Here is an 18524-nt window from a genome sequence, read left to right as displayed (position 1 = left end):
ATGGTCTTACTGAAGTCCATGTAGACAACATCCACTGTCCTACTCTCATCAATCATCTTCATCTCTTTCTCAAAAAGCTTAATCATGTTAGTGAGACACGACCTCTGCTTCACAAAACCATGTTGCCTCTTGCTAATACGTCTGCTTATTTCCAAGTGGAAGTAGGTCCTGTCTTGAAGAATCATCTCCAATAACTTCTTTATGCTGTCCGCTTTGCTGAGGCAGCGGAAAGTGTAGACTGGGTGAATCTAATTAGAAGTAATGTTGCAGAGGATGAGTTTCTGGAGTGTATTAGGAATGATTTTCTAGATCAGTATGTTGAGGAACTGACTGGGAAACAGACAAACCCAGTATCATGTAACAAGAAAGTATGAATTAATCTTGGGGATGAGTGATCATAATATGGTAGAATTTTATGTTCTATTTGAAAATGAGGTAGTTCAATCTGAAGCCAGAATGTTAAATTTGAATAAAGGAAATTATGAAGGTATGAGAGGCAAATTGCCTGAGGTGGATTGGGAAAATACATTTGAAAGGACACTCTTTTTAAAGAATTATTACTTAGTTTACAGAAAACGTAGATTCTTTCAAGGTACAAAACCCAAAAAATGAAAGTCACTTAACTGACTCACTGGAAGTTAGGATTTAAAAGGCTCATGAAGCTGCCAGAAATAATAGTAAATGAGAGGCTTTTGGAAGCATTTTATAATGTACCAAGGGGGGACCATGATGCTAATATAACTTGGAATATTTATATTTGTTTTCATGGACTCATTTTGATTTCTCTTCTAAGGCTGTTAGAATGGACATTATTTCTCTACCAGGATGAGCAGGCTGTCTACCAGTTTCTGTACGAGTCCCTGGAGCTCACCTTGAAGTTTGGAGAGCCTGAATGTAAGAGTGTTATTTAATTGCCTGGTGGTACAAAATATAAATGCATTAGTCTTTTACCAGTGCATTAGTAATTACTGTGGTATAATTTTACCAGAAACCATTATGATTTAACGTGTCAGGTACAATGCTGAGTGACAGAGTTTATCATCTCAATTTAGTACTACCAGTTGCAGGTAGATAACAGCAGTTCCTCAAATTTATGTTATATGAGATTGGAAAGTTAAATTCTATAATTGTACTGCTGTTACATAATGTACAGGAAGGAAGAAGCTGGCCACTTGTCCAAACTGGCTTCTGTTGTACGAGCTTCCAGCCACCTCCACATAATCCTATGGTAAATCTCTCCAATCGTCTCTCGTGTACTTTCCCTGAAATTGCTATTGGAAACTTGCAGGAAAACTTTCTTCTTTGTGCCAATATTTGACTCTTGATCCAAAGTGCATAGAAGCAGCATTGGGGGTTTTCTGTTGTCATCTTAGCTTAGTTGATCATACGTGCCTTCATGAATCTGAAGGTTGTAGAGTTGTGCTTCATGCCTGATCTGTAGAGCAATAAAAATGGCAGATTTTCTATTCAATATATCACCTTTCACAATGACAGACTTCTCAAAGCACTTTAGCGCTTAAAAAAAGTACCTTTGAAATGCAATCACTCTGGAAATGCGGCAGCCAATCTGTCCACCACAAACAAAGTAATGTGTTAATGATAAGATCATCTGCAGTTAGAGGTGTAATTTGTTTTCTCAGTGATATTGATTGAGGGATAAATATTGGCTAGAATACCAGTGATACATCCCCTACTTTGTTTTGAAATAGTGCCATAGAATTTTTTGTATCCACCTGAGAACATAGATGATGAGAACATCAAAGATGTGCAGGTTAGGTTGATTGGCCATGCTAAATTAACCATAGTGTCAGGGGGATTAGCAGGATAAATATGTGGGGTTATGGGAATAGGGCCTAGGTGGGATTGTGGTCAGTGCAGACCTCAGTGGGCCAAATGGCCTCCTTCTGCACTGTAGGGATTCTGTGATTCTATGACGCATGGTTTTGAGCCTCATCTGAAAGATGACAACCTTGAAACTGTTGCATTCGCTCTGCTACACTGAATGTCAATCTTGATTTTTGTGCCAAAGCTCTGCAGTGGAACTTCATCTGTCCATTGATAAATCTGTGTCATGGGAAGTAATAGGTTTGATATTGATGACATCATAATGGTTAAAAATCTTACTCATATGTATCTGTCTAATTTCTTCTACAACACAGGCATATATCTGAAGAAGTGGAAAATTGCTCAGGTGTATTTATGCACATAATGCAGGATAAATTCAGAAGTGGGAGTGCTCACTACATGGTTTTCAGTTCCATTTGCGTTTCCTCAAATAATGAAGCGAATCATGCCTCGTACAACAAGACTTAGACAAGGTTCAGATTTGGGCTGAAAAATGGACATAACGTTTGCACCCAGGCAGTGACTATCTCCAGCAAGAAACCAGTCTAATCACCTTCCATAGATATTCAACCATCAATATCTTAGATGCATACATTGAATAGAAGCTTAACAGGACAAGCCACGTAAATGCTGTGGACACCTGCCCCCACTCTAAGGTTGGGCAAACCTGTTGGAAATGAATCTCAAAGTTAGCCTGTAGATAAAGCAAGTAATTAGGAAGGCCAATGGATTACTAGTCTTTATTGTAGGGGAATGTATATCAAGTTTTATAATTTTAGGAAAGTTTTGCTACAACCATATAGAGTATTGGTGAGATCACGTTTTGAGTACCATGTGCAGAGTTGGTCTTACTTATGGAAGGATATACTTGCATGAGAAGCAAGAGGTTCTCCTAGCTGATTCCTGGAATGAAGGAGTTTGTCTTCCAAGGAAAATAGACCAGATTGGGCTTACACTCATTAAAATAGGAAAATAAGGAATGATCTTATTCACATGTATAAATTTCAGAAAGAGCTTGACAGGGTAGATACTGAGAAGATGTTTTCCCCTTATGGGGCAGTCTAGAACTAAAGGGTCTAAGGGGGTCTTCTATTTTAGATGCAGATGAGGAGGAATTTCTTCTGAGAGTCATCAGTCTTTGGAATTCTTTTCTGTCAAGAGCAGTTTGAACTAGACGGATTTTTTGATCTGCTAGGGAATCCAGGATTATGGAAGGCATGGAGGAAAATTGAATGGAGGTTATAGTCCAATCATCCACCATCATGAATGATGGAGCAGGCTTGATAGGCCTAATTTTATTTCTTATGATCATTGTTTTCAGTGGGTTATTTAATAAGTTAACTGATAAGTTTATTTCCAGATCTGTTAATTCTAATCTAATTTTGTTTTAGCAGGTAGTGGTGTCTCTCTTGGTGAGAAGTGCAGGAAAATCCTTGACATTAATCTTGAATCCCTCTTGGATGGTGAGTTAAAAGATCCTATATATGGGCCTTGAATTAACAACCCAAAGATTTTTTTTTGCTATTAACACTTCTCTATAAATTGATTAGTTTAAAAATAAATGTAAATGTGTGCCTTGGCACCCAGTTAAAAGAATATCAGGTTTTATTTTCATTAAAAAAATTTCATTTGCCACAAACGGCTAGTTTTTCAAGAATGCCTATGTTGGCTTGAGACAAAAGAACCGAAGGTTACTAAAAGCACAAGAAGATTGGTGGTTAAAATGGAAATAGAGCTGATGCATTGAAATTCTGCCATCAGTTGAAAGTTGTTCTTGGATATGGCTGCAGAATTTACTGTAGGAATCTAATACAGCTGGTTTTAAAACCTTAGCTGAAACAATTTGGAACGGTTATATATACTTTTTGATCCAATTGGCAGATTTTGTATTGAGGACAGAGTAGGATAGTGGTCATAAGGAGTTTGCTAGTGTGGGTGTAGAGAAAAAAAATCCAATTGTAGAGAAAGACCAAAACTTAAGGCGATTAATAGTTACTAATAAGGAATTCAGAAGAAACTTCTTGCCCAAAGACTGGCACGGTGAAACTTGTTACCAGCATTTAGTGACTCATGAGCAAGGACATTTAGGTCCCTTTTGGACACTTACATTTCTCAACCTTTAATCATTTAAGAAATATTCTGCCTTTCCGTTTTTTCTTTCAAAGTTATTCTTTCTGCCCATCCACTTAGCCTATCCAAATCCTCTTGAAGCCTGCTTGCATCCTCCTCACAATTTACACATTCCCACCTAGTTTTGTGTCATCAAACCACAAGGTGTGGTTGAAATGAAAGCACAGACAGAGTTGAGAAGAAGCCAGATAACCGTATGAGGCAGAAAGGAATGGAAACTTATGTTAAGGTTAGACAAATATGCTTGTGTGGAACATAGGAACAGGAGTAGGCCAATAGGCCTGTCCACCATTTAATTAGATCATGTCTGATCATCTATCAAGATGCTGCTTTCCTGCACTATCTCCATATTTCTTGATGCTATTATTGTCTAGAAACTTTTGTCTTGAACATAATGCCTGAGCTTCCACAGCCCTCTGATGTAGAAAATTCCAAAGATTCACCATACACTGAGCGAAGAAATTCTCTTTCAAGTCTTAAATGGCCACCTCCTTGTCCTGAGATCATGTCCGTGGTTTTAAATTCACCAACCGGGGAAACATCTCATCTAAATCCAATCCGTCACATCTGTAAGAATTTTGTAAGTTTTGAAGGGGTGACCGCATTGCAACTTTAGGGATCTCTCCTCAAAAGGCAATCCCAGGGGTTAATTAGTTGAACCTCTGTTGCAATCGCTGTTTGGCATGTATATCCTTCCTTATATCTACTGTTTGCCTTCCTAATTGCTTGCTGTACCTGCATGCCAGCATTTAGTGACTCATGAGCAAGGACATCCAGGTCTGTTTTGGACACCTGCATTTCTCAACGTTTAATCATTTAAGAAATATTCTGCCTTTCCGTTTTTTCTTTCAAAGTTATTCCATCTGCCCATTCACTTAGCCTATCCAAATCCTCTTGAAGCCTGCTTCCATCCTCCTCACAATTTACACATTCCCACCTAGTTTTGTGTCATCAAATCTATAGAAATTACAATTGTCCCCACGTCCAAATCATTTTATGTTGTGAACAGCTTTGGACCCAGCACAGATCCTTGCGATACCCCATTCATAACAGCTTGCCATCCTGAGAATGATCCTACACTCTGCTTTCTGTCTGTTAACCAATTTTCAATCCATACCAGTATATTACCCTCAATCCCATGTGCTCTAATTTTGTTTACTAACTTCCTGTGTGGAACTTAATTAGAAACCTTTGGAAAATCCAAATACACCACATCCACTGGTTCTCCTGCATCTATGATGCAAGTAACAAAAATAAGTTTGTCAAACATGATTTCCCTATCATAAATCACGTTGATTCTGTCCAACTTTAGCACTCTTCTAAATGTCCAGTTATTGACATGCTTTATAATGTATTTATTTTGAGCATAAACATTAGTCCAAATGTTGTTTCTGTGCTGTATGTTCTGTATACATAAAAGATTGAAAAAAGATAAATATCACTGCTCTAAAAGCACAGAATCAATTTACAGTTAGCAACCTACCACCTCCAGTAGAAATGTAAGTAATACGAGCTGTTTAAATAATCTTTAAATTATTACAAAATAAAATTCCAATGTTTATCAGTAATCTAGATTTACTCCTAGTTTGTAAAGTGGGGGAAGGGGGAAGAATCAACAAACAAGTTAATTCAGTTGATAAATTTTATTAAATTCCTTTGTCCAGTTAATCTTAGTTTTAAACTAAACACAGTATTTCCAGTCAGATCTGCATTCAAGAGTGTTTCCTGATATAACACACAAGTGTTTTCATTTTATTTTTCAGAGGATGAGGCTCCCTTACACTCCAAGCTTGTTCATAACCTGATTATGACATACTGGAAGAGTCCAGGCACTTGGCATGATGTTTACAGAAATGAATCGCAGCTCCCCATGGTATGTTTATTGCACCATTATTCCTTCCGTCATGTCAACCACCACCCCCCCCACACCTGCCCTCGCGCCCCCCCAATCACAGGTCTTCCTCTTTGTTCTTTCCTTGGCTTTGTATCTACGAATAAACTTGAGTATAGATCACCAAGCGACTACCCTAATTTTCATTTTTGATGAAAGGTTGTTGATTGAAATATCAACTCTTTTTCTCTCTCCATAAATTCTTCCCGTATTTTTGTTTTTATTTCACATTTCCAGCACCTGTAGTATTTTGCTTTTGTTCTACAGTTTAACGCCTGCTTTTTGACACAACCACCACGTATCGCTTCCTTTTTTTCGAGAGCAGGAAGTGGGTACAATTCTGTGACAAATGCAGGTTCTCCCCATGTCTGTGTAGGTTTTTTCCAGGTGCTCCGGCTTCCTTCCACAGCCCAAAGATGTACAGATTTGATGGACTGGCCATAATAAATTATCCCAGGAGTGTAGATTAGGTGGTTTTGCTATAGTGGATGTATGGCAGGGCTGGAACCGCAAATGGACATGAGTGGGATGCACTTCGGAGGCTTGGTGCAGACTTGATGGGCCAAATGACCTCTTTATGCACTACAGGGATTCTATGAAATAAGTGGAATAATTTGTTAATTAATTGCACAGGCTTGATGGTTGAAATTGCAGTGTGGTCTTATTTTCATCCTTAAACTACCTCCTTTGGATGAGTTTTCCCAGTTCTTGGGCAGGCTTGTTGACAGAGTTGTTGGTTTAAATTTGTCAATAGTATACTATGCTGTGAATCAGACAGTTTCCACTGTCCTGCTGGTCAAGCAGAAAGAAAAACTGTTCCAATTGGAATGTTGGTGTGAAAGCGTACCTGGTGTCAGCTAACAAGAGTGACATGTTAGCCGGCACAGTGATGTCTGTCCCTGAACTGTCCTACATTATCTGATGGGTGTTGATGTAAAGAGATGCTTTAGAGAGCCTACTGGAGTTCATAATTTGTAAATTCATCAAAATAAGGTGTGACTTTTGATGAAGGATTTTAGAACCTGGTATACTGCAGTAGCAGAAACTGAATGTATCTTGCATTATCTATAAATGAAATGAGTAAATACTGAATGTTTCTTTAAAGATATGGAGAAAGGGCATGGAATAAGACTAAGTGAATAGCTTTTTCAGAGCTTTTAAAGTCATAGGGACTCAAAGCTATCACCAAAATCTTGCTGCCGTTCATGCCAATGGTATCTTGCGGTCCAGCTAGTGGTGCACCCCCTGTGAGTTTCCCAGTGGTGAGGGAAGCACTCAATGGGAAATCCCATTGACAACAGCAGAACCATAAGGTCCCAGTGGGCAGCAAGCTGTCTCCCACTCTCACACTTTGTGGCATGTTTTGTGGCAAAAGTCCTGCCCATTTAACTTTATTTATGTCTCCACAGATGCTGCCAGACTGGCTGAGTTTTTCTAGCATTTCCTGCTTTTAGTTTAGCTATTTCAGAGAGTTGACTCAGGCACGATGGGACAAATGGTCTCTTCTTGTGATATAACATTTGGTGATTCTGAAATTTCTCAATCCTGTTTATATCATATTACGAATTGAGCAAATTACTTGAATTAAACACCAGAGCCTTTAACTTGATTTCTCAAGTTAAATAAAAATTTGTACTGTAAACTGTAATATGGATGGAAAGTCTTGTATGTAATCCAATTTAATCAAGAACAGGTTGCCGCATACGTGTTTTTTCTTCAGCTATGTGTTAGAAAACCTTGACCAGCAGAACAGTGGAAACTATCTGATTCACAGTACCATATACAGATGGAAAACTATAATCTGCAGTATAACTGTTATATTACTGATTTGTCTTCAGTTGTCTATATGTTTTAATACAGTATACAGCAGATACTTCCTGAGGTCTTCTAGGCATGTAAAGGATTATATGCTCTTGGAGATTGAAAGGCTTGAGCAGTCCTTTCTGTTTGTATAAAATTCCAATTCTCTCTTTGCCATTCCAGCTTTTACTAGATGTCTCAATAGCGGTGAGTCGATACCGATTGCTTGGGGATGAACTGGAATATTTCCTGAACTGGGGATCAAAATTTGGCATTCTGAAGACCGAGATTCAACCAACGGAGTAAGTATAGTGATAGAAAACTGCTTGTAATTATCCAGTATTGAACTGCTGGGAGAAATGGGAGTGTAAGAGTCCAGATTTTGAAGTCGGTGTAACCTTTCTTTTATATATCTTCAAACCACTGTTTCCAAAGTGATCAGGCATTGTATTTATATCTGCCGCTCTGGACTATAACATGATTAATTTGTATCCATGTGCGGTCTAAGTCTGCCTTTAACATTATACGCGATTAAAGTCGAAGATAAAGTTTTATTTATTAATCACAAGTAGGCTTACCTTAACTCTGCAATGCAGTTATTGTGAAAATCCCCAAGTCGCCACACTCCGGTGCCTGTTCGGGTACACTGAGGGAGAATTTAGCATGACCAATTCACCTAACTAGCACATTCTTGGATTGATGGGAGGAAACCGGAGCACCCGGAAGAAACCCGTGTAGACATGGGGAGAATGTGCAAACTCCACACAGACAGTGACCCAAGCCGGGAATTGAACCCAGGTCTCTGGCACTGTGAGGCAGCAGTGCTTGCCACTGTGCCCCCCATGGTGGGACCATAATACGTCGGGTCAGTATTCTCAGTTCGGAGGCCGATTTATTCTTTCTTTTCCCCAATCTCACTAACCTACACTGGTTCTTGGTCAAGCTACATCTTGACTTTAAAATCCTGATCCTTGCTTTCAAATCCCTCCATGGCTGTGGCCCTCATACCTCTATTGTCTGCTCCCCCCTCTCAACCCTCCACAATACCTGCCCTGCTCTAATTCTAGCGTCTTGCATTCCCCATTATAATTCCTCTACCATTGGTGGCCATGCCTTCACTGCTCTCCTCACTTTCCTCCTTTAACATTCCTTTAAACCTACCTCCTCACATGGCTCATTGTCATACTTTATTGTTTTTTGTAATCCAATTCAGTCAAATCAAGTCCAATTCAGAGTCTCAACAAGTTGAGACATTCCCGATTCAGGCTGACAAGACCGGGCTCTCACCTCCCGTCTTGGGCCCGATCCACACGATCCAAGCTGATTGGAGTAGGCATTGCACTTGATCGCATTTGCATCTTAGCCAAAAGGCCAAGATGTTGCTTTTAAAATTGCTTCAAATGAAGGTGAAGTATAACCTGATGACTTTAACCAAGATAGGCATGTCAATACTACACTTGATCTTGGCCAAAAGATTGAGAAGCATTGTTTTTCAATGCTTCTGTGAAGTGCCTTGAGTTTAAGTGGTTGTTATATCAGTTCTGGATCCAATTCACCTCCTTAAACACAGAAATCACCTTGAAATTGAGTTTACTATTAAGGAATTGATCACAATCCTGTATGATAATTTTAATGTCTGTCTGTCCTGTGGCTATGGTTGCATTGGTCTCACTCCATGATCATTGTTTCTCTTTTGCAGCGTGAAGTTTCTTTTCACGAGTTATGATGCACTGTCAAAATTTGAACTTGCGTTTCATTTAAAGCCAAGCTATCCATGGGGCCCTCTGCAGTTCACATTTAACTCTTGGTTCGGAAACATCAGGTGCGTTCATGTACTTTGTAGCAATTTCTAATGTTCTAGGCTTTGCTTTGGAATAGTGTCGCCTTTCAAGTAGAACTAAACACCTGAAATAGGAATGCAGCTCTTGGAAGAAGGCTGCATAGACTTTCCACAGGACCAAGAGAAAATATCAATAGTATTGGTGCAGAAGGCCTGTGATGTTTTTCTTTCCCTCTCCAAATTCACACTCTGACCACAGACCAAGGATTAAATCTGGACTGTGGCTTACCTGGGGAAACTCGTTGGGCTATCAGGGTTACACCTCATGGTCATTATTTAATAACTGAGAGATTTTGTAGCTGCATGAAGTTTGAGAACTGTATTGCTGAGTATAATTGTAACCATACCCAATGGTATGTGGGGAGGAGGACCTGGGTAAGAAACTCCATCAAACAGTTGGTCAGGCTCAATGGGTCGACAGGCCTCTTGCACTGTCGGGTTTCTATGATATGTACATTTTACAGCAGAAGGTCACTTGAAAAAAATGCTCAGACATGGGAATGTTGACTTATTTCACTTGGGGTACATTTAGAATGTACCTGTACTATTGTTCCAATTGAGGAATCAGAGGATCTCCAGGGATGTGTGGCTCAGTGATTCATATGCCTGTATGTTCTAGGTTTATATGGCAATGGCCATAAAATGTTCCACATATCAAGAAAACATCGTATCCAGTGTGACCAATCAGTCAAGATTTTCTGACTCTGCATCTCCTGCTGAAAAGCGCGCTCAAGGACAGAATTGAGTTTTGTGTGCCTCCTGTAGTTAGCTTTCCTGCATTCGCTGTCCCACTTTCCAAATAAAAATAGTCAATTTGTTTTAGGTATTTCAAGGTGGCTGAAAACTGAGGAACTATACTCCAGCAGAATTAGTGCCTTTAGGAGAGGAGGAGAAAAATGAAAAACATGACCAGACAGTGATCTTAAGTTAATTTCTGCAGTTCTTGTAAACAGTGTTGTAAACATTCTAATGTTTAAATAGGAAACATAACTTCTTGTGAAAGGGACAGATTGGAATCTAAATGCTGAAGTATGAGAGATAAACAATGACAAACTTGTCTGGAAGTATTTAATAATTCCGAATGAATGCATATTCCATTGAGTGGTAAAAAAAACTCCAGAGGAAAAGGCATCCATCCATGTTTAACTAAAGAGAGTAAGGTTGGCATTGAATTAAAAGAAAAGGTTTTAAGTTGTTGAGTCAAACTCTCAAAATCACTACCAGAAATTGTTGGGAATCAAGGATCTAAAGAGAGGGGGGATAAATAATTAATGAGTAAAGAAAAACAGTGGAGAAAACCAACACACCACCTAGCCTAATGGCCTACAACTTTAGAGTTCTTAAAGAGATGGCTGCAGAGATGAAGAATGCATTGGTTGTGATCTTCCAAAATTTCCAGTACAAGAATGGTCCCAGTAGATTGGAAGATAGTAAGTCCAATACAATTATTCAGGAACGTCAGTTAATCTGTCATCAGTAAAATGATGGAATCCAAGAAGCAAGTGGTAATCGGGTATTTAGAAAATCACTCATTTACAGAATCATAATGGTTTGATGAAAGGTAAATTGCATTTGACAGATTTATTAGAGATTCCTGAGGATGTTAAGTACCAGGGTAGATGAAGGGAAAGCAATAGATTTCAATATATTTGGATTTTCAGAAGGTAAAGTTTATACATCGAAATGTTATGCAAAGTAAGGGCTTATGGATTTGGTAAGTAATGTATTAGCATGGATAGAGGATTGACAAAAGGACAGAAAATAGGAATAAATTGATCATTTTCAAATTGGCAGGTTATTAACTGTTGGGATGCTGCAAAGATGTTTGGAGTAAGCTATTAATGACTTGAATGAAGGAACTGAATGTAATGTATCCACATTTGCTCAAAATTAGGTGGGAAAGTAAGCTGTGGGGAGGACACAAGCTGCAAAGAAAAATAAAACAAGTTAAAGAAGTGGGCAAGAGGTGGCAGCTAATTATAATACAGAAAAACGTGAGATTTTTAAATGGTGAGAAACTATTAAATGTCACTTATATGTGTCTTTGAAACAGCATTAACATGTAGGTACAGAAGTAGTTAGGAAGCTGAATGTTATGCTGATCTTAAAGGCAGGGATTGGAGAGCTCGAGTAAGAAAGTCATACTGAAGTTGTACAGGTCTTTGAGACCGTACCTGGAGTATTGTGTATGGTTTTTGATTCTATCCAAGGAGGACGTTACTTGCATTTAGAGGAGTGAAAAGGTGGATTCCTAGATTAGAGGATTGTCCTAGGAGGAGTCAAAAGTTCTAAATGGTAGAATAGGTGAAGGAAAACTGCCACCAGCTGCAAAAGTAGAAGGCAACGGCAGTGACACATCAATCACCAATCCATCAAGATCATGTGGATAATGGAGCCCCAAGGTCCCCATATTAAACAAAGTCACACATTAGCTTCTACCACAGTTCATCTCTCAAATCCTGTGGTGATGGCAAATTGGTAACAGGACAGATCTGAGAACTTGGGAGCACCTGGTCAAGAACCTGCACATGGGCAACAGATGCATGAATGTCACTGGGCAGCTGAGTTGGGCAACAGTAACTGAGCAGCCATCTTAAGGATACCATCCGGCCACCCCATAAGGGGAGGGAACTAGAAAAGTAGCCATAAAAATAGGCTGTCCCACTTTGTCCTGGATGAAAAAAAGCACCCTGTGGGATTGCCATCTTTGTAGTCAAAGAAAAAATATTAACTTTTACAACTTGGCATGTTAGAAAACTCATGGATAATCTCAAGAATGACTAGCTGCAATTGTCCAGTGTGAGCTCCAAACTGATATCACCACTCTGAGTGAGACCCACCGTCCTGGAGCTGTTGGAACAAGTAGAAGGAGGATGTACTTGCTACCAGAAAGGAAAGGCCGTCAGAGATCCTTGTGTTGACAAGTTTGCTTTGCTATCCAGATTAGGATCTTGGCTGTATGGCTGGAATTACCCAATTGTATAAATGAAAAACTCATGACATGTCAACCACAGCTCAGCCGCATCGTCATCAGCACTTATTCCCCAATCCTTGACTCCACTGAAGATGTTAAGAAAAAGTTCTATTCTGATCTTGATGAAGTCCTCACTGTCACCCCAAAGAAAAATAATTCTCTTGTGGATTCTAATGCAAGGGTTGACTGGGACTTCTAAATCTGGGATGAAACCTTTAGAAAAATGGGGTGAGTAGTGCAAACATCCTCCTGCTGGCAGTGTGCTTAGCATGACTTCAATACAACAAACACCCTCTTCTGCTGGAAGGACAAATAAAAAAATATATAAGTAACCTAGACCAAAACATTGGCACTCTGTGGAGTTAATGAATGTCCATGTCAAAAATGCAAATGGTGTCTGTATGACTCAATTCATGCAGGGGATTGATGCCTGTTGGACACTTTATAGATTTCAATTGTGGATAAACATTGACCTGGAAAGAGGTCCAGCTCAATGAACCAGAGAACACAGTCTCAAAATAAGGGAAAGCCATTTAGGACTGAGATGAGGAGGAATTGCTTCATTGAGTGGTGAATCTTTAATTTTCTATCTCAAGATTGTTATGGAGCTTAATCATTGTGTGTGCTCAAGACAGAGTGTGATAAACTGTTAGCTTGTAAAGACATCAAGGAATGTGTGGGTAGTGTGGGAAAATAGTATTGAGGAAGACTATGAGCTATGACTAATTGAATGGCAAAGCAGGCTCCAGGGGCAGAACGACCTGCTCCTTGTATTTCATGTGTTCCTATGTCTCAGCTCTAAAGCAGCCTGCCCTATGAGAAGAGTTTCAAGTTCAGCTCAGGGCCAACTGGGAAAAGCTTCACACATGTAACTCAATCAAATAAAGTCAGTTGTGTTAGACTTCTGTGCCTAGACCATTGGGTTTGTGCATTGTTCCCACCAGAACTGGTTCAGATGAAAATAATGCTCAAATTTGTGATGGCCCCCCCCTCCCCCAGCAATAAAAATTAGCAGTCTTCATTGGCTAGCAAAAGAACCCGAGGTTTTACCTCAAGAAGGCAGCATTCCAGCTGCTTGAGGCTGTCCCTCAAAGATGAATCTGGAAGATAAAGGACAATGATAGAAATGAAAGCCCAAGAGATCCAACTGATCATCATGACATGCAAAAGCCACAAACCAACAGTAGAGCAAGTCAAATGGACAAAATTCCCTCATTCACAGGATGCCATCTTTCTTCTTAAAAATGACAATGCCGTCTGTAAATGCAGGAAAGAATATTTTGAACAAGTACTCAGCCATAAATTCAGAGTGACAGCTGATACCGTCCAATGCTATCTCCCGAGTACTCTGGTAGAAACTGTGGGTTAACCACCATTGAAAGAGCTGTAACAAGCAAACATGTAAGAAGCAACAAAGCATTCAGCCCCAAAAGTACTCCAGTTGAGGTCTTCAAAGCTGGTGAACTTTTGCTCCTATCAATATTCCAGGCACTTAGCCAATGAATTTTGGAGGAAAATAACTTTCTTCCCATTCCCCCGCCCTCCTAGCAAATTTCTCTCTTGTCCATAACTGGAAATGTCCTGATATGCACGCTCCTGAATCGTCTACTTCTTGTGGCTGAAGAAATCTTCCCAGAGGTGGTGTGACTTTAGAACTTTCAAATAAACTTCTGATGAGGTCTATATCGCCAGGCAGATTCAAGATAAAGATTGTGAACATCAACCTGAACAAAGTATTTGACTCAGTGACTTACCGAACTCTGTGGATTGTGTTCCAACGATTTGGATGTCCAAGAAACTTCTCACGATTCTGCAATTGCTTCATGATGAAATGACTGCAACTATCTTGAGTGGGAGATCTGAAACTGATGCCTTTAAAATCTAGACCGGGATTTAGCAAGGCTGTAGTAGTTCCCATGTTATTTACAAATTATCTGACAGCGGCTATTCCTCTAGTTCTGGTATTACATTCTCTTTAGTTGGAAAACTCTTCAGCTTCTGTTGACTGTAAACTGATCACCATAGATATATTGATCTGCAGTTTGTGGATGACAGCAGTTGTTGCCCACTCTGCATCAGATTTGTAAGCCACTCTTGACTGCCCCAATTCTGCTTACAAAAAAACTCAGTCTATCCTTATACATTGCCAAAGCAAAATTCATATCAAGCCACACCTCGTCAGCCAAATGTTCCATCTTCCATATATGTAGAAGGTGGTCCCTTGGAATATGTTGAAAGCATTTCCATACCTCAGCTGTGACCTCTCTCAAAAAGCCTCCACAGTGGTTAGCACTGCTGCTTCACAGGGACCCTGGTTCAATTCTGGCTTGGGTCACTGTCTGTGTGGAGTTTGCACATTCTCCCTGTGTCTTTGTGGGTTTCCTCCAGATGCTCAGGTTTCCTCCCACAATTTGAAAAATGTGCTGGTTGGGTGCATTGACCTGAACAGGTGCCGAAGTGTAGTGACTATGGGAATTTCACAGTAACTTCATTGCAGTGTTAATGTAAGCCTTATTTGTTACTAATAAACTTTTTTTTAACTTTAATACTGGCTCAACTGTGCCAGTTTATACTCCGACAAACTATTGCATTGAGTGTTTGGCACCAGAAAACTCGACAAGTCAGAAGTCCAAGACTGGCTATTGTGCTTGAATGGCTGAAAACTGTCTTCCCCTGCCATGTCCTGTTTTCTCTTGCAACTAATTTTCCAGGGGAAAATTTTCCAGGGGAGCAAACATTTCAAAGACAATCTGAGGCTCCGTTGAAGCACGTGGCATTGACCATAATGACTGGGAGGAACTTGCTACCAGTCGTACAGAATGGCTAATACTTGATTCCCAGAGTCTTACTAAGGCAGAGCCATGGTGTCAAATAAAAGAAATCAAAGCAAAGCCTGCACTCTGACTTCCACTATATTGTGGTATATACTTTCTTATTTGCCTAAAGGGAGGTCTGCAGGTTGAGAATAAGCCTGCTTGGTCACATTAAGACCCATGGCAGAAACTCATGACCCTGAGTACATATCCTTGCATCAAGGGACAGCCAATGACAATGATGAAAAGTGATTGTGGGCAGAATGGATCTTCAACCCTTGAAGTGTAGAAGAATGAGAGATGATCTCATTGAAACATATTCTGAGGAGGTCTGATAAGGCAAATGCTGAGAGGCTAAAGGATTGTAGATGCTCAGTTATGGGTTATGGGGAGAGGGCTCCTATTTACTCCTATATACTCCTGCTCCTATTTCTTATGTTCTTATGTTCTTACATCTTAAATATTAACTAAGAACAGATTTCTGTAATTTGGAAATGAATTCATGGTGTCATCAGAACAACTTGATTAGCTTATAGTCTCAAACTCAGCCATGTGTCAGGTACAGAGGCACAGGTTCAAAATATGTTCCAATAGGTGATTGTACATAGATTTTGCAATTAAGAGTAGAATTTATTTCACCATCTCCTATCCCTTTAAGCTTGAAGGCAATGGTCTGATTCACTATTGATTTCTAACAGAATGGGAAAATAGAGTTATTGTGGCGGTTATTCTTTTCCCTATTTCCAATGCAGTGTTCCTGTTTTAAATTCCCATGTGGCCTCTGTTCCCGAGTGTGACCCTTACTGAGGCCCAAAGATGATGACTCTTTCTCCTCTTTTACATTCACTTTACTTGACAACTTCAGGCGGCACAGTGGCGCGGTGGTTGGCGCTGCTGCCTCGCAGCTCCAGGGGCCTGGGTTCGGTTCCCAGCTTGGGTCGCTGTCTGTGTGGAGTTTGCATGTTCTCCCCATGTCTGCGTGGGTTTCCTCCCACAGTCCAGGGACGTGTGGGTTGGGTTTATCGGACATGCTAAATTGCCCCTTAGTGTCCTGGGATGTGATAGGTTAGAGGGATTAGTAGGGTAACTAAGCAGGGATAGGGTCTGGATGGGATTGGTGTGGGTGCGGACTCGATGGGCTGAATGGCCTCCTTCTGCACTGCAGGGATTCTATGAAAAAACTTCAGTTGTTGAGTATTTTTTAAATTTAAGATTAATCAGAATTTTGGCTGCTATGGGAATCAAAGAATGAGGTTTATAGGAGTAAGTTGAGGTTGCAAAGCAGCCATGGCCTGGTTGAATGGCTAAATTGCTTAAGGGCCTGTTCAGCCTACTCTCATTTCTTAAGTTCCTATGTCTGTAACTTTCAAACATATTGTACAACATTTTATTTATGAAAATCAGCATAGAAAATAGTGCTATTATAAAATAAATGTAGATCTTACATTTATACAACATCTTTCATGGTCTGAAGCTGTCCCAAAGCGTGTTAAAGCTGATTAAGTACTTTTGATGGATAAGTCATCATTGTAGTGTTTGAAACATGGTAGCAAAAATATGCACAGCAATCTTCCATGAACAGCAATGTGATGACAACCAGATAAAATATATCTATTAAAGAACTCATTATAGTAAAAGTTAACTTATTTAATGCCGCTGATAAATTTGATATTTTAACTGTTTTTTTTAAATTGTAGTGGTGAACATATTAATGAAGTCCTGCTGACAATAAAACCAGGACCCAAGTATCTCACCAGGATTGTGAAAAGTCTGTTCCGGATGCTGCTCATCATTCCCGGTGCTCACCGATTCCAGCTACAGCATTCATCTCCCTAACGAGGAAAGAAAGACTGAGCGTTCAGCCATCTTTCCCAGATCCAATCAGGAGCAACATCAGCTGCCATTTCTGTCAGTACTATTGAGTCAATGAGTTTTGTACATATAAGACAACAATGGATGGGAACTTGAAATTGCCATGAATTAACATCTTCAGAGAGTCGGGAGCTGTTTTTGAATGGCTCAGACTGAACAAATGAAAACCTTCCTCCCCTGGCTGCAAGAAGCCTACATAAGTTTGAGTTTGGGCAATTCTGAGTAGCCATGGGCCTGTAGAACAAATTTTGCTCACAAAGTTGGCCATTTTGTTCTGAAAAGCTGCAAGAATAGATTTGATGACACTGGTGAAATGGGTGTTCTTCTGCCATGGGGCTAATTAGCTATTTTCCCCTGGAATGCTGATATAAATGACATGTATTTTTTTTTTATTACACACAACACAAAGGGAGATTTGCCTTGGTGACCAAACTACCGAAGTGGGTGGAACATATGCTATTCCTCAGCACTTGATTCTTTCACCTAGACTAGCACAAAGTATATACTTTTTTTCTGGAATTGTGTGTGTGAAGTATTTGTGCAGTAATTTGTATCTTTCATTGTAATTAAAGAATTTTTATATCAACTACTGATTCTGATACTTGTGTTTTTAAATTCATCTCATGTAGACATTGATATAAATGGCCACTTAATCTGTATGTTATAGTGTTTCAGTGAATGTTGCCCAGTTGCACAGGCAGAAATTCCTTTTTCCTCCATTGTCACATTTTTTATAACAAAATGAACTGGTAGTGTTGAAGTGGAAATTTTCCTGCTTCTTGACTGTGGTAGAAAGACTCAACAAAGCTTGTTCCAACAAAATAACTTGTCTTTATTTACAAAATACTGCATTCAGTATTGGCAAAAACTTGAGTTCAGAGAGCCGTCGTTACGACATGCTAATTCTTCCTCAAGTCCGCCCTTGCATAAAGAATCAGTTCAATATTTATACATAATCATTATCAGTAATAACATCATAAGCAATGTCATAAATCATGGTACAGCCTGCAGACCTTCTAGAACTCTGTCTATCAGTCATACCTTTATCTTGTCTTTTGATGGAACAGAAGAAGGTTGATGACTCCTTCATCCCTGACGTTTGTCATACCTGTACACCTAGGTTATGCAGAGTCAGCCTGATCAGATCTTGACCTTTTCCAGTCTTATTCATGCCTTAGGTTATGCAGAGTCAGTTTTCTTTATTTTGTACCAGTACTTGACAAATTTTCCCATCATGCCACTACTTCATTCATGCAACTTCACAGCAGATTCTGTTTAATATCTCAATCAGTGATTGTGCAACACCGCAGTGGTATCTGCTGCAATTCCTTGTGAAAGTCCTGGAATGATGTTTGAACC

The 18524-nt window shown here is 39.7% G+C and overlaps 1 protein-coding gene across 2 annotated transcripts in view; it reads left to right on the top strand.

Moving 5' to 3' along the window:
* The window catches only part of knl1 (kinetochore scaffold 1), an 86527-nt gene extending 68804 nt beyond the window's left edge, over positions 1-17723 (top strand). Inside the window, exons 21-26 of one of the 2 annotated variants that reach the window (XM_080203000.1) lie at positions 794-894; positions 3240-3308; positions 5739-5848; positions 7850-7968; positions 9366-9488; positions 16991-17723. In XM_080203000.1, the coding sequence (XP_080059126.1) occupies positions 794-894; positions 3240-3308; positions 5739-5848; positions 7850-7968; positions 9366-9488; positions 16991-17129 (661 nt within the window). In that variant the 3' untranslated portion in view covers positions 17130-17723. Of the gene's footprint in view, positions 1-793; positions 895-3236; positions 3309-5738; positions 5849-7849; positions 7969-9365; positions 9489-16990 lie in introns of both variants that reach the window. The other variant, XM_080202999.1, reaches the window with a different exon arrangement.
* Positions 17724-18524: the final 801 nt, after the last annotated feature.

This window comes from Carcharhinus amblyrhynchos, chromosome 14, assembly GCF_965287045.1.
Source record: "Carcharhinus amblyrhynchos chromosome 14, sCarAmb.v2.hapA, whole genome shotgun sequence".
NCBI lineage: Eukaryota > Metazoa > Chordata > Chondrichthyes > Carcharhiniformes > Carcharhinidae > Carcharhinus > Carcharhinus amblyrhynchos.
This window is presented reverse-complemented; position numbering and strand designations above follow the sequence as displayed.